General features: G+C 33.1%; 1 protein-coding gene across 2 annotated transcripts in view; it reads left to right on the top strand.

Moving 5' to 3' along the window:
* Nucleotides 1–16,586, top strand: part of LOC123712729 (Ig-like and fibronectin type-III domain-containing protein 1) — a 138,470-nt gene that overhangs the window by 108,804 nt on the left and 13,080 nt on the right. The window contains exons 7-21 of one of the 2 annotated variants that reach the window (XM_045665954.1): nt 14–239; nt 800–972; nt 1,777–2,110; nt 2,697–2,850; nt 5,260–5,420; nt 6,027–6,240; nt 7,311–7,436; nt 7,757–7,937; nt 8,224–8,358; nt 8,666–8,844; nt 10,524–10,659; nt 11,154–11,289; nt 12,738–12,939; nt 14,703–14,808; nt 16,124–16,264. In XM_045665954.1, coding sequence (XP_045521910.1) covers nt 14–239; nt 800–972; nt 1,777–2,110; nt 2,697–2,850; nt 5,260–5,420; nt 6,027–6,240; nt 7,311–7,436; nt 7,757–7,937; nt 8,224–8,358; nt 8,666–8,844; nt 10,524–10,659; nt 11,154–11,289; nt 12,738–12,939; nt 14,703–14,808; nt 16,124–16,264 — 2,604 coding nt within the window. Of the gene's footprint in view, nt 1–13; nt 240–799; nt 973–1,776; nt 2,111–2,696; nt 2,851–5,253; nt 5,421–6,026; nt 6,241–7,310; nt 7,437–7,756; nt 7,938–8,223; nt 8,359–8,665; nt 8,845–10,523; nt 10,660–11,153; nt 11,290–12,737; nt 12,940–14,702; nt 14,809–16,123; nt 16,265–16,586 lie in introns of both variants that reach the window. The other variant, XM_045665953.1, reaches the window with a different exon arrangement.

The raw sequence follows: 16,586 nt of genomic DNA, 5'->3' as shown, positions 1-16,586 counted from the left end.
TTCTCATTTCCAGTTATTTCACGAGGGCTCACTCCTCCCGAAGCTCAAAACACAACTGACCAATACGCAGCAAACAATCCAACTCTCTCGACCCTAGCCTTAGCCCACAACTACACAGATTGTTGCGTCAACGCGAATGTATCACGGGGTTGTCTAGGATTCTGCAGCATCCAGACAATTCTAGAAGGAACCGGACAGGATCCGGAAACCTGTCAACCTGACTTCCCATCTATTGTCAAGTAAGAATTATAAACGATTAATAATATGTTTGTGTGTCTGAATTGTCGATTAAATAATAAGCATGAACTGTGCTGTTATGTGCATGTTTATTATGGAACATAAGATACAAGCACCACTTATACACGTCATTAAATTTAAATAAGTAGACATTCCAACTCATCGGCAAAGAAGACAGAGGATGTAGGCCGAGAGAAAAAGCTGGAGTAAACAACTCTCGGTACTCTTTTAAAATAGCTAATCATCAAACTTATTTTAAAACAAATATCGCAAATTAATTAAAAGAACTACTATTACTTTTTCATACAGTATTGTACATTTATGTACATCAGAAAAAAAATATTTACCGTTAAGTCGCAAATCTTTATCATATACATGAGAGAGACTCGAAAAGCTTTGAAATCACCAATTGCATACTTTTTAAAAGGAGGCAGGAGCTGACTCATTGCACCTCCCTTCTCATCACTGCTCCATGATTTTTTCATCATCGTGTGTACATCAAAGTTGTTGGTACCAAAATGCTTATACTGGGCGTATCACAATATATATTTATTATTTTTAGATGTATGGCAGACGGTAGAAACCACGTACCATGCTGTATTCAGGAGAAAGTACCAGATATCTGCCAGGATGTGTGTCGTGGAGAGTTCACGCCTGTTACAGATAATATAAAAACGCACTACTCTTGCGCATCCTATATGGAGAGGACTCTAGCCTGTATTGTAGAAGGCATAGGTAAGGTTTTGTTAAAATCATCTACGAATTCGTCTGTTATCTTTGATATTTTAAGGGATATAAATCTTTTCGATTTGGACCCGTATTTATTATATTTATTTATGTTATGATTTAAAACAGAAACATATAGGTCTGATAAAAATACGTTTTACAAATTGGCATTATTCTGAGGCAACAAAAACTAACACAGACACACGCTTACGCTTATGTATGCGCTGTGTATGTACGTCTATTCAACTCTTAGCTACACTATCAAATACATGCGCGCACACACTCATAAATTCACGCATACTAATATCTTATACGACTTTTGTTTGATTAGATGTAACAGTCGAACTACATAAAAAAACTGTATAATATAACACGGAATAATTGTTATCCAGTTACCAAACAGGGACTCCCTAGTGTGGTGACTAATGATAGATGAATTTTGTCACAACATATACCTGTCATAAATTATTTGTTTATTTTTTTTTATTTAAATGCTTAATTAACTTACGTAATAAATTGTATTTTTCATTATTATCGTGTAAACATAGTCTCCCGTTTAATGACTTATGGTTGGATTACATCTTAATGGTTGTTACTATTTCAGGAAACAGAAATTAGGTAAACGAGTATTACTAACATTGTGTGTTTTTCTAAAATAAATTTTACAAAAATTCTGAAAAAATTACAGTTATAGTTTCACCCAAGGAAGTTAAAAATGAGATTATTAAAACAGACAAGTTTGCTCCCCGAGGCAAGCGACATGTTGCAGCTTAAATGCTGGTGTGTTTATTACCGTAACATTTGGTTTTCCAGAACTCCTCCCAAGCCCACCAGAAGACGTCGAAGTTGAGCCGATAAGCGAGAAACAGCTGAATGTATCCTGGAGTCCACCAACAGAGAACACAGATACGGTCACGGAATATGTAGTAAATGTTACAACATTGAGATCATTTGATGCCCACTTAATAGACCCCTCAGAGAGCTCAATCAAAAACAATACAATGAAAATGGGGACATTCACCATCATCAAAGTGTCTAAAGAGAAGAACTTTTTAGCGTTAAACGATTTGCTACCCTTTACAATGTATGAAATCACAGTAACGTCGTATAATATCCATGGATCGAGTCTGCCGAGTTATAGTGTCAGGTAAGAATACTATAGGTATAAAAATATAGCAGCAGTGTTGGCCTAGTGGCTTCAGCGTGCGACTCTCATCCCTGTGGTCGAAGGGTCTATCCCCGGCTTTGCATTTAACATTCGCTCGAACGGTGAAGGAAGACATCGTGAGAAAACCGGCTTGATCAATCTTGATCTTGAATCAGGTGATTTTCAGGCGTAAGACAAATAGGTATTTGCCTATTATATTGACAAATGATCATGAAATAAATACAGAAATCTAAGGCCCAGGTAACCTTAAAAGGTTGTAGCTCCACTGATTTATTTAATTTTTTTAAAGGCCGGCAATTCACTTGGCTCCAAGCCAACGTTACACGTGTGTCAACACGTCCATACGTTCGTTCTGGCCTGTTGATTTTTTATTCAGCAGAAAAAACGTTTGCTTTCTCCCAGATATAGAAATTTATGACTATATAATGTGTATAGCGCATGAACTAAGCCATGGATAGTTATAATAATGTATTACGTGTACTAACTGTTATTAATAAATTTCAATTGATGTAGATTTGCGTCGCTAAACGTTTTTGTCAAGAAATTCATACATTTTGTTTTTAAGGTCTTTAACTCTTACACCTGGCAAAATGAAGCCGACAGCAGTAGCTGCAGCTCCGAAACTTCCAGACGTTAAAAGCTGTTGTCTGGCAGCGGGCATCAACCATTATGGGTGCGTTGACAAACTCTGCGACCCCACCAAAACCTTTGAGATAGGTGTAAGTTTATAAATCTATTTGATCTGATGTAAAGATTAACTAATGAAAAGTTATTTCTATTAAATACACAATTTTTTCGGATTTGCTATTGGTATTTATAAATCCTGACAGCCAAACTCAGAGTCGTTTTTTATGAACTATTAACACAATCGTTTTCTATCGATAAAAATGAGTTACAATTATTTCAAATGGAGTGATTATTATCAGAGTGGTGCTGTTATGAATTATAAAAATTTATTTAGTAAATCTGTCATAAGACTTAGTTCTCCAGGTATTGTATTTGTGTGTACAAGAGCTAATATACAGGGCGTCCCAAAGTTATGGGACATGAAGGGAAAGTACCTTAAATATTGTAGATAAGGTAATTTACTGAAAGAAGACTTTATGTTATTTTTAAGTTATTATTTCTGCATCCAAAGACTTTCTAAAAATACCTCGTCTGGGAATCGAACCGACTAAAATGTAAAAAAAACACCCCTACTTTTATGATGCCAATAGCAAAAAACTAATAACTTTTCTTAAGCAACATAGTATTTTAAAAGAAGGCAACAGCGTGATTAATTAATTAATTTAATCAAATTAAAAACATACATGAGACTACCAGTCTAGACTACTAGTCAATTAAGAGGTTATTTTTTGTAAATTAATTAAATAAATGTTCAAAATTGAACTTGTCTTACACAAATCGCCGATCTTTTAATGAGTCCGCTGCCTGTTGATTTTCTTATAATTTTATGGTGAAAATTAGATATATATGGCACAATTCTGTTTGTAACTTGCCCACGTACTCGTATCGCTTTTTGTATAGCATATATTTCATTATATTTGACGTACTTTCCCTTCATGTCCTATAACTTTGGGACGCCCTGTATATTGGTATTGGATGCTTTTATTCTCAACACAAGTAATTACACTTTCAATAGGTTCTTAAAATAGTTATATTCTTTATAGTAAAATTCTATTTTATTCGGTCATAATCTAAATGAAACATTCTCTAACATATTTTTAATGGCCAATAAATGTTTCATGACTGTAATTTCGTCAATTGAACGACGTAAATGTTTAAGTATCACTTATTATCATAGTAAAGTTCTATGCTTTTTATGGGCGGTTAACGTAAATGTGTTTATTTTTCTGTGTCTTAAATTTTTTTATTTATGCTTTTATGACATACATAATTAAGTGACGTGTGTTAATTTCTAATAAATAATATATTTAAACTACATAAAGAGTATTTACATAATAATAATAATTAAAAATGAGAAGAAAAATATTGGAAAAATAAAATATCTTTAGAAAGTTTAAGACTAAAAAAAAACATGACGTTTCTAGAAAACATTTCGATAATTATTGCCCCCCAATGAAAACTATTTTCATCGAGTCCAAATATCCGAAATATGTATTAAACATACATTATATATATCTGTTGGTAATAATATGAGCAGTGTTGGCCTAGTGGCTTTAGCACGCACCAATGGATTTTCTGTGTATGCGCGCATTTAACATTCCCTCGAACATCGTGAGGAAACCGGCTTGCCTTAGACCCAAAAAGTCAACGGTCTGCGTCAGGCACTGAAGGCAGTTCACCTAACGCCAATGATTTATTTTATTAAATAATGTATTAAAAACTTAATAAATTAATTTATTTTATGGAATATACGAAGATGGTATCTTAATAAATTAATAACTTAACTGTAATTTATTTATGAAATATCTTTCAAATTTTATAAGTGACAATACAATATTTTTAAGAATTAAATTGAATAAATAATGAAAATATGCTAAATATTTTATATTTATTGTAAAAACGGTAACGTAAATTTTCATTCATTTGAGTAAAACTCAACTACGAAAATCGTTTCAAAATTTTAATTCTTGCTTCCGGTAGGGACTGCTGTGGACAGGTTGATAATGTTTCATTTTTAAATTGGCTTCTATTTGTTGGTTACAGTTTTATTAATTGATATGGATATTCGTACCACTATTTTTGTTGAAAAAACGTCTTTCCAAGTCTATTCGGCCTAAAAGCTTATTATTTATTTAAATAATGTATTTAATATATACTAGTATTATGGATACTTTGAACTTCTTCATGATATAAAAGCGAATTTATTATTGTGTCTGGTAGTTGTAGCGCCATTTTACTTTTTAACTATATTATTTGTATATATAGACACTTCTAAAGATTCTAAATACACTTACAAATTGATAAATACACCTTTTAGTTTGTTAATAAGACCTTTCATGCATTCAAAACAAATTAATCAAACTTTAAAAGAAAACATATTTAGAACAATAATACACCACATCTGTGTTATATGTTTGTGTTAACATCACCTATCATAATTGCACATCATTTGTGGCTAACGCACTCATCACCAGCAGAGCTATTCTAATCATTAGTTACAGGTGACAGATTTGATGATCTGTGCCCCATGGGCTGGAGTCACGTTCGGGTGTCTCGCGAATGGCATGGACCACACGCCCTGCTGCAGGTCTCGGGGTCTACCCGACACCTGTCTCGCTTTGTGTAGTGGAAATATTACTAATCTGGATTTCAACCACTTTAAGTAAGTTTTATTTTAATTTTTTTAATTTAAATTGTACTAAGTAAGGTTTGCAAACTACATTAGTTAATTAAGCAAAGAAATTATTAAATTATGTCGGACTAAAACCAATTGTAATATTAATTTAACATGAGGTTTATTTATTAAATACATCATACATAAAGCTTTATCTACAATATATTTTACAAGCTATTTTAAAAAATATGACAAGTATCGAAAACACAAGTGTTAGAATAAAATTAAAACATAAAATAGTCATATTTTGCATTAGGTATCAGATAGGCAATAAGCAATGCCTTTTTTTAAAATTGATCAGCCCGCTAACGAATATATCAAGCTCTGGATATCTATATATTTAGTCAGAGATATCGACGTTGATTAATCATTCCAAAAATATACTTTTGATTGACATCACAGTAATTTAAAAGATTATATTACTTATTTATATCTTTTGTATCAACAAAATTACATTGAAACAACCAGTAAAGATTTTAAAAGTTGACGGATCGTGAGTAGAATGATAAAGTCAAACATTGAATCGAATTAAATTCAGTATTTAATTCGGAAACGTATAAGCCATCTGTACTAAAGTTAGCCGAATTCCTTCAGATGTCTACGCTTCATGTCTGGCTACACCAACTGCCTCCTGCAAGGCTACGGGGTCCTCCCAGGGCCCCCAACCAAACTCCACCTTACAAACATCGACACTGATTACGCAGTCGTCCATTGGTCTGCGCCCGCGGCATTAGCTGATACTGTACAGTTTTATAACTTACACTTCAAAGCATTACAACTGGAGGACGATTACAGGACGATAGATGCGGTAAGATTTGTTGCTTTTTATTGACATAACATTTATTACTAACAAAACACACAGCTGTAAACACATAAAATAACAATAATCAAAAAAATAATAAAGAGATAACATTTTTTTAAAAGAAAAAGGTTTAATTGTGTAATGCGTGTGTGCTGTGGTTGTAATTGGCCCTGGCTCAGCATTATGCTGAGGACTAGAGTTGTTCCACAGCGAGTTGTTGGTAGAGAAGACAAAAACCGACTTCTATGTGTCCAACATTTGTAACGATAGCTACATATCTGTACGATGATGTCATGACATCATGACCCTGGATCATTTTTGAACCATCTGCAATCACTCTCTTGGCTTTTATCAGATTTTATTTATTTGTAATTACGAACGCAAATGCAATAATTTGTTCCAAGAAGCGGTTGACGGTTGATGTATTGTTCGGTTGATCTCTTCTGATGTTTAAACAAAACACTTTTTTTACCGGATTGAAGCTATGAATTATTATTATAAACTTATAAAAACATAAAAAGTATAAAAAGGGTGTTTTCTTAAAATGTGTAAAAGCTATGTTAACAAAAGACAATACTCTTCTCATGTTTTCTTCAACAGTGGCAATTCCCAAATGTATAGACTTCAGTATTTCGTGTTATCCATGGCGCACCGCTTATATTTCGCAGATTTTTGTTATGCAGCCGCTATAGAATTTCGATATTAGAGCAACTTTTTAACCCCCAGAGATTCATAGGACCATATTGGTTTTATTACAGTTTACAACTTTTCTATCTACTAGCCAGTTCATGTTCACGACCCTGAATCACGCAAACGAAATAATTCAACTGCAGAGAATATATAAACTTCTGGATATATTCTTCTGGATAACCATTTTTATAATACGATTTGCCATTAGCCTCAAAATCACCAAGGTTTCAGTTTCGATTTCCTCTTTATTAGCTCAAAATTTATGTCCAGTGAGCGTTGTGAACGTTTGGAGAACAGGAAAAGTCACTAGGGGCTAAATTTGGAGAATCCGCGGAAGCGGAATACTAACAACTACAAATACGTGAACTTTTTATTTTCATTTATAGGTCCAGTCACCTTACATATTGGAAGATTTAGAATCCAACACAGATTATGAGATTTATGTTGAAGCTGTCAACGAATACGGATTGGGTGAAGCATCACCAAGGCTAATATTTAGGACTCAGAGTGTTGTAAGTATCAACTTTAGTTGATTGGAATTTTGACATTAAACAAATTTCAAACACAGATATCATAATATAATTAAAGGATATTTATATATAAATATATCTGTTCCTCCAACTTCGTGGGGCGAAAAATAAAAGAAAATAGGCGCATAGTCAAAACACAACGCAGCAGGAAACTAAATTATTATGTAGAAACATGGTGATGACATATGTACAAATATTGAAACTTTCAATTTTACATTATTCCGAGTGAGCTACGTGAAAGTTGACTTCTTAAAAGAAGGACCTAATATTTTTTTTATATTCTATTTTAAATCTATGTACAGGCTATAGAAGAAGAAGTGGAAGTAGGAAACGCGTACAATGTGACACAGTGCTGTGCGAAAGTCCAAGTAGCTACTGTCTGCATGTCTCTCTGTTCATACGACGCCAAGATGTCCGATTTGAGGAAGCTCGCACCGCTCTGTGCGCAGGAGTTCCACAAATTACTTCGCTGTGGTGCTGGAGGTATGTTCCTTACTTAAATCTGAATTTAATATACGACGACTATTATTAATATATTAGAGAAGTTGTTGCGTATACAATAAAATTATTAGCACGGTCGAGTTTTGACCGCATAACCTTTCGATTGAGTCGGACAACAAACCACTAACGCTTCTATACTACATAAAATCCATACTTTAATCATAGTGCTAGAAGTTGTGTACAAACATTTGTATGTTCCTTGATTATATTCCCAATTTAAAAAGTTAACTTGTGGAAATGTGTTGGCGCTAAAACAAACCTTGTCTAGGTCGGAATCACGAAGCGTGTTGCGCACGTCGCGGTGTGCCGCCATCTTGTCGTGGAGTCTGCGCAGGTGCATATCGGGGTGGCGTCAACACCTGCGTCTCATATATTGGAAATATTGTGCAATGCTTTGAAGAAGGTATACTTTTTAAATTATACATATGAAATATATAATAAGTAACAAACTAAATATATCTCTATAAAAATTAATAGGCTAGGAAAATAAGTGCATTCTTAATTAAATCAAACAAAATGTTTGTTTTCATTCTTATGGTCTTCTGTTGTATTTAGCTCTTTACTTTAAGAACCTTTCCTATTGATGTATATTATTAGATAATAAATTGACCTGAAAATGAAAATTTGATAAAACTCACTTTAAATCCTAATGACAAAACGTATACAAATGTTTCGATAATATAGCATTGTTTATCGGTTAATATTACCAGGAACTGGTAATCTACCCGGCCCGCCCAGGGAACTCCATGCAGTGGTTTCTCATGACAAACTCTTCCTGGATTGGACACCACCGCAAGATGGAGCTAATGCGACCTACTACGTCGTACATTGGCAGAAAGTTGACAACAATTCGCAACCCTACTACTTCAATACACTGCAATTGGACAGTGTAAGTATTAAAAATATTTATTAAATGTGTGTAGTAATCTTATTATTAGATATAGATAAATAGATTAATCTTATTAGTATATATATATATATATATATATATATATATATATATATTCTTATTATATTAGTATGTATATATATATATAATTTAATATTATCATAATAAAAATGTGATATACCTTAGTATTTACAATATTCTAAACCTACATCGAAATATCAAATAGAAAATTAGTTTTTATTGTTAAGTAAATCAGATTTATGTTAAAAGTTATTGTGGCAGACTTGACTACGCGCGACAAATCTGAAATCGAATAATATGACATCAATGTGTGCATAAAAGTTAATTATATATATATACCGTTATAAGTACCGTACACACATATGACACGTCTGAACTCTGACTTTTTTAAATGAGTCCAGTAGTTTTGTTGCCTACCAATATAACCCAATAATCAAATGTTTATAAACTAGGTGCGTTACAGTTTTTAGTACGTAACATAAAAATTGTAACCAATGCTACTAATAAAAATTATTTAAAAAATAACATATACAATTTATTTTATCGCCATTGTTGATAAGACAAGTATGTATGATCACAATGTTTCGTCTCTTTCTGTCAAATTGTTTTACACTGTGATGAAACGGGACAGATTTTTAGTTTAGCAAATTTTTTACGTAAAAACTATCGGCCGTATTAAAATATATATTGTAGATAATATTAATGTAACCTAAGCCATGAACTAGATAACTTTGACTTGAGTCAGACCTTCCACATATTAAAAACGTGATTGATTCTTAGAAATATGACGCAATATGGCGTGAAATTCAGACGTTAAACCTTTATTGCAACCCACAAAGATCGGGCAATTGGAACTTGATGGACAATAGTCTTCACAATGGAAATATAAGCTGGATTTTTCGAATGTAACTTTTCCTTTTTGTTACGTATGACTATTGTTTCGTTTGATATTGAATCTACTTTTAATTTTAGAATAACAATCGCACTTAGATAAAGTTTTTGTTACTGGCATATTTATTTATTTCGTACAGCTAACTTAAATGATATGTAACATAAAATAATTATCCTAAAGACATACCCAAACATGGAATACATAATACATACAAAAAGGTTCAAACTTTTACAAAAGGAAAAATAAAAGAAAAGAAAAACTTTACCATACACTACAAACAGGATATTTTGGTAAAGTAAAGTGCACTGGCCCTCACACTAGGATTCCTGAGTTGTGGGCAGCCAGTCTCGCTCTCTGAATCTTTTTGTTTTTTCTTGGAATTGAATCCAAGAAAAAACAAAAAGATTCAATACATTTAGCTAAGTAATACCTAATTAGAGTGAGTTGTATTATGTTGTGTAAGTAAGGGTATGTACCTGAAGGTGTGTATGAGCTCATGAAGCAGATTAGCGGATTTTCTTAAAACTAATTTTAAGCATATCCGCGACAGCTTGAACTTGTCGACTGTCGAAGCTTAAAGAGTGATCGTTGGTTGTCCGGGCAATGCGATACAAAACATCATGTGGTGATTTTGTTTAAAAATAAAATAAATAAGCCTGTTTATTAGATATCATTGAATATAAACGTATATGACAAACACGATGACAGATCATATAAAAGTTGATAATTTTTTAAAAGAAATTAATTTATTTGATACATTATCTAGCAAATGCAAGTTAACGACACAAAAGTACGTCTGGAAGGTCTGGAAGTAAACTCCACTTATCATATGTTCGTGGTAGCAGCCAACGAGTATGGAACATCATTACCATCTAGTATGCTGTTGCTCAACATCACTGAAGGTATAATAATAAATTTCTTTATTTTTCTCCCATAGAACATTTGAAACTAACAATACAGTTGAGAAGGTATTGGTAGACTGGTTTCCAAGCTAGGTAAGAACCTGTGATATGGATAACCAGGCTTCCATTCCACAGCAAACTCAATCTGAGTCATAACAAAAAAGTGCATACATGAGTACTAAAAAGAAGTAAAAAAGATTCTTAGAAACTGCATTGTAAAGTCCCCCAAAACATGAGGCAGACACATAGCTGCACGTCTTATGTCTGTGATAAATGTCTTAACCAGAATATCAAGGACGCTTATAAAGGGGAAGGATGCTTTACCACCAATTTCCGAAGCCTATCTCTGAATTTTATATTTTCACAATATAATTTTGGCTTTCGGCGAGGCCTCTTATCACTTAACATCAGTTGAGCAGCTTTTCCGTTCTATATAAAATAATAAAATTAAACTATGGAGAGAACCAAGTAGTACATTTAACTCTCTTATTCAGATGTTGTGAATAAGGAGGTGACCGGAATTCCATCCCCACCTCACTCTCTCTCCGTGTCTTCTCATTCAGCCACCTGGCTCACATTGAGCTGGCAGCCACCACTCTTCTCGCAACCTGACGAGAAAATAACTTACACGTAAGTATCTGTTTCACGCGGAGTAAGAGGTTCTTAGAGGATTTTGATCTATGCGTCATATTCATTGATTTTAGATGAAGCAATAATGTTTTTTAGGTTTCGTACTGTAATTTAATTAGTTTTACAAATTAATTGTTTAAGTATAACAAAGTACTGTTGCTAAATTAATATTTTTTTTACTAGTTTTAGTACTGTTACTTAATACAGTTACATCAAGTTTGTACAATAAATATATACCTTAAAACTCTTTTTTACGAAATTAGTTAAAAGCACGCCATAACCAAGTTAGAGTTAAAGTAATTAAACAATTTTTCATATTTTATTGACATCGTTAAATTCTTCGGCGAGTTTATACATTCATAAAACATTTTTCGCTCTTGTTATATCAGTTTCAACGGTTGAAGGTGTCTTAAATTTTTTATGGAATGGAATTAAAAAAGTTATTTTCGTTTTTAAAAGCTTAAATACTTTTTCTACTTCTATACATTAAGTATTGTCTTTTGTTAACATAGCTTATACATATTAAAAGAAAACACTTTTTTACCGGATTTAAGCTATGTATTATTATAAACTTATAATTACTTTACATAATTTAAATTTTACAGCGTGCGTGGTCACTGTGTCTGAAGACAAAAGGCGTTGAATGTCTATACATTTTATTAGTTGTTGTTTTTCTAAAGTATTTATTTAGAATCATGACCCATATATCAAATAAAATCTAAAATCTTTTAAAATCTAGTCCAGTCTGAACCTGTTGGTGCATCAAAAAATCCTGACAAAATATTATTTTTAAATGATTGAATTAGACTTCAATTGAGCAACGTGGAAAATTATACTTAATTCATACTGTATTTTCTTTCTCCAATCTCAAATTTAGTTATACAAAAATAATCGATTCATACATGCACTATGCGAGTCTGCATTGAGACATGCATCACATACTTGTAATAACATTCGAACTAATTTAATTAGGAACTTGGAACTTGCTTTAGGTTCTGATTAAAGTTATGGCAACTTTAATCAAATATTAACAGTCATCTCAATTAAATTTGTCGAGAAATATTAAATATTTCAATCTCAATCTGACAATCTGCATAAGAGAAGTGGTGGTCAGAAAATTTAACAAAAGTAATAAAGAAGGTGATAAAGAGAGGAGTAGTAGCCTAGTAGTTCTAACGTGCAACTCTAGTTCCTAAGGTCGTGGTTTCTATCCCCGGCTGTGCACCAATAGACTTTCTGTCTATGTAAGCGGTGACGGAAAACGTTGTGAGGAAACCGGCTTTAGACCCAAAAAGTCGACGTTGTGTGTCAGACCTAAAAGGTTATAGCACCATTGATATAGATCGACTGATCGTGTCAGAGGTTGAACTAGAGCTGCTGTTGCACAATCACAATCCAGCAAAATGCCTTTTTTCTTCTTTTTCCTACAATACTTTTTATTTCACCAGGCTTTTCTTCAAATCACCATCACAACTGGCTACGAGCAACGTAACGGTCATATCAACCACAGTCCCTGCGCATACGCTTGAGAAATTGACACCGAATACGCAGTATGTTGTCTGGGTGACAGCCCATGCCGTGGCCGGAAACTCACTACCTTCTGAGACTTTACTGGCCTGGACCGACCCAGCTTATCCAGCGTTTGTTGAGGTATGTACTTATAGATTAAAACGTTTAGACATGGAGCCTGTATTTATTCATTAAAATCCATAGACACTATTTATTTAATTTTGATTAAAAGACTTTCATATAAGATATGTTTCTTACATAATGAAAGGATGAAAGTCTATAGCGCATGGCAATACTTATAAAATTGTTCAGGGATTAAATAAGATTACGTAACCATTTCTATTGATAGCGCAGAAATCAATACATAATTTGTGCTTAGTGACAAACTGGTGATCCCAAATTAGACATTGATTTCATTTATAAAATATTTATTTGATATAAAATGAATAAGTACAACCATTTAGTTCTGAGCCGGTTTCCTCACGATGTTTTTCTTCACCGTTCGAGCGAATGTTAAATGCGCAAATACAAAAAGAACCATTGGTGCACAGCCGGGGATCGAACCTACGACGTCAGGAATGAGAGTCGCACGCTGAAGCCTCTAGGCCAACACTCGACATATACTCATTTCATTACATTATACTTATTAAATATGCCTTTCAGACTGCATAAAAATTAACAGAGCGAAATCTCACGTTAACTGACAGGATAATCCAATGATAAAGATCGTTTATAACACAAAAATTCTGTATAATTTATAGAATCTAGAAAAATTAAGCCAATTTAATCTTAATTTAACGCTCATTAATGTACGCGGTAAGTAATAACGAGGGTTTTAATGAAATAATTGCTCACTGGCGCGTGTCAGTGGTTTTAAGATATTAACCTAATATAATAATAAATGAACTAGATAGCGCTCGGATGGCTCAAGTTATTTAAGCTGTTGTGTAATTTATTTTTAATAATCTTGATATGTCAACGGCAACTATAATGAGTAAATGTTCTATTTGGACAGAACAAGTAACTTAAAACCAACAAAAACTTTGGTTTCTTGTTATCACTTATCATATCTTATACTCGACGTTCGTATTATAAAAAAAAATGTTTTTCTACAATTATTGTTTGCTTTTAAATTATATACTTCTTAACTGTGCTTTTGTTTAAATATGTATGCATTTTTGGCATATAAAATGAGGTAAATACTCAAAAAAATGGTAATAATTTGTTATCGAAAAATATTATCCTATTCTCACATGAAGGCCGTAAACGGTCGAAAAAAACTGGCGTGAAACTCTCCATCAATAAATCAGTAATGATGTGTTATAAGCCTCAAATAGCAACCTTTGTCTTCGTCTTGCTTTGTTACGAAACAAATATTATTTAAGTTATTCAAACTAGCGTAAGATTGATAGACTTCAGAGAGCCTTAAAGACGTTATTATGTATAAGTGAGAAAAGAACTTATAGCTTTTGAATTTTAATATTTAAAATACTAATTTTTATATAAAAGCAGAAATGGAGAAATGTATGTTTTGCATGGGATTCAGATCTAAGATTTCGTGTGAACTTATGCCAAATCCCATAACTTTTTGACACAAGATATAACTGTGATACGAGTAAGCGCTACTCTAGGTGCGACTCTCAACCCTGAGGTCGTAGGATATCGATCCTCCGGAGCGATCCCCGGCTGTGCACCAAAGGACTTTTTCTATGTGCGCATTTAACATTCACTTAAACAGTGAAAACATCGTGAGAAAACCGGAATCCCTTACACCGAAAAAGGCGATGGCGTGTATCAGGCACAGGTTACTGATGACCTACTTATTAGATTGACATATCATGAAACAGATACAGAAATCTGAGGCTCAGAGCTAAAAAGTTTTGCAACGTTCACTTGTTTTACAGCCACCAACAATCAACCCCGTAAATCTAGTAGTGGAAGGCTCCAGCATGACCATACTGTGTATTGCCATGGGGACACCGACGCCTACGATATCATTATACATATCAGGTAATTTCTTGGTCTTCATATCGTGTGTTATGTTACGTCAAATAATAGTGTAACGTAATAAGAATTTGGACTTTTATGTTTCAGTTAGGTCTTGATTTAACACATATGTCAAAACATAATTGTCAAAAGATCTTCATAATTATTGCTGTTTGCTTTAGCGAAAGTTTTCATGTGGGCGTTATATTTCAAACATCTTTCGAAAGTTGAAATCTCGAGATAAGCTTTAAAGTATATCCATAAATTGAAGAGCTTTTTAAAAATCACTATCCAGACGCTATTGGTGTGTTTTTTGAGTTTGTGATTACCAATCCCTGCATTAGCTATTTAAATTGCCCCTAAATATATAATTAAATGGTAGCAACGCACTCGTGAGCCCACTGGCATTGAGATTATTTGTGGACACACAGTACTATCACTTAACATCAGACGAGCCCCTGCTCTATAAAAAAATGTAAATAAAGAAATATACGTAAAATTTTATTGCGACAAAGCTAGACGCTCGTCTAAGCTAAGGTATCATTAACTGTATTGTGAACATTTTAAGACCTCTCAAAGCTTCTAATTAACGCGATTCTAATTAAAACCTTTATGTATTTAACTATATTTCGTGACAATGAAATTGCAATTTATCTTAAAAGCTAAAGCTATTTGTGTTGCTCCATTTCTGTATTCAATAGCGCATTGTAAATTATACTAAAAGGGAAAATTTAAGACAAAATATAAATTGCAGAAATTTACGAGAAATTAATTAAAACTATAACTACGACCTCACAAATTAGATAGGAAATGGCTGCAAACACAATTTCAAAATTACTAACTTTGATATAATAGTTTTGTTGCGCCAATTATGAGACATTTTTTTATAGTATAACAGGGGAAAACGGGCAGGAGGCTCATCCAATGATAAGTTGTAACTTATCATTGGGCAATGTATTGACAGAGGGCTGTCAAGTGCATTGGCCTTTTAAAAAATGGTACACTCTTTTCTTGAAAGATCCTAAGTCGAATTGGTTCGGAAATACTTGAGTGGGTAGCTGTTTCCACATAGCGGTGGTGCACGATAAACGTTTTTCTTTTTAGAAAGGAATGTACCCAATATATATAAATCGACATGCCGGGCATAAATGCCAATGAAGCAGACAAAGATGTTTACTTTCCAATTTTCAGTCTTAAGACAATATTTTTGCTCAAAGCCCTCAAAAATATATACTAATTAAAATTTCAATTTATTTTATGAAAATTATCAGTCGTCAGGTTCTGGTAGTTTTTCAAACCATAACAAAGTGTTTACAATAATTTATTTCCTGTTATTTAGGTCGGCTAGTCCGTCAAGAGATGACACGTCATATGGTGACTGTGATTCATAACGTGACACGTGATATGGACCAGATATCGTGCTACGCGGACAATGGATACGGCACGCCCATGCAGGCGTCTCGCAAGATCAATATTTCACGTAAGTCCGATAATACATACAGGACAGATTCCAAATCATTCATCTTATAATTTATTTTAAAATTAAAAAAAAAACATGTGTGTGTACCTATGTACACGTATTAGAAGTAATACTTGTTTGGCGTAACAATCGATAAAATCGGCGATAAAAATCTTTTTAATTTTTTATATTTCGTCTTCATCACACTAACAATGGAAAAAAGGTATTTAATACATTGAAAGTATTATTATAATCTAGTTAAATTAAGTTTATTTTAATATCAATCACAATTTTATATTAAACTGTTGTCTATTCTAACTTCAGGGTGTCGGCATTTTGTGAC

The sequence above is a fragment of the Pieris brassicae genome, chromosome 8, assembly GCF_905147105.1.
Source record: "Pieris brassicae chromosome 8, ilPieBrab1.1, whole genome shotgun sequence".
NCBI classification, from domain to species: domain Eukaryota; kingdom Metazoa; phylum Arthropoda; class Insecta; order Lepidoptera; family Pieridae; genus Pieris; species Pieris brassicae.
The sequence above is the reverse complement of the archived record's forward strand: the minus strand, read 5'-3'. Positions and strand labels throughout refer to the sequence as shown.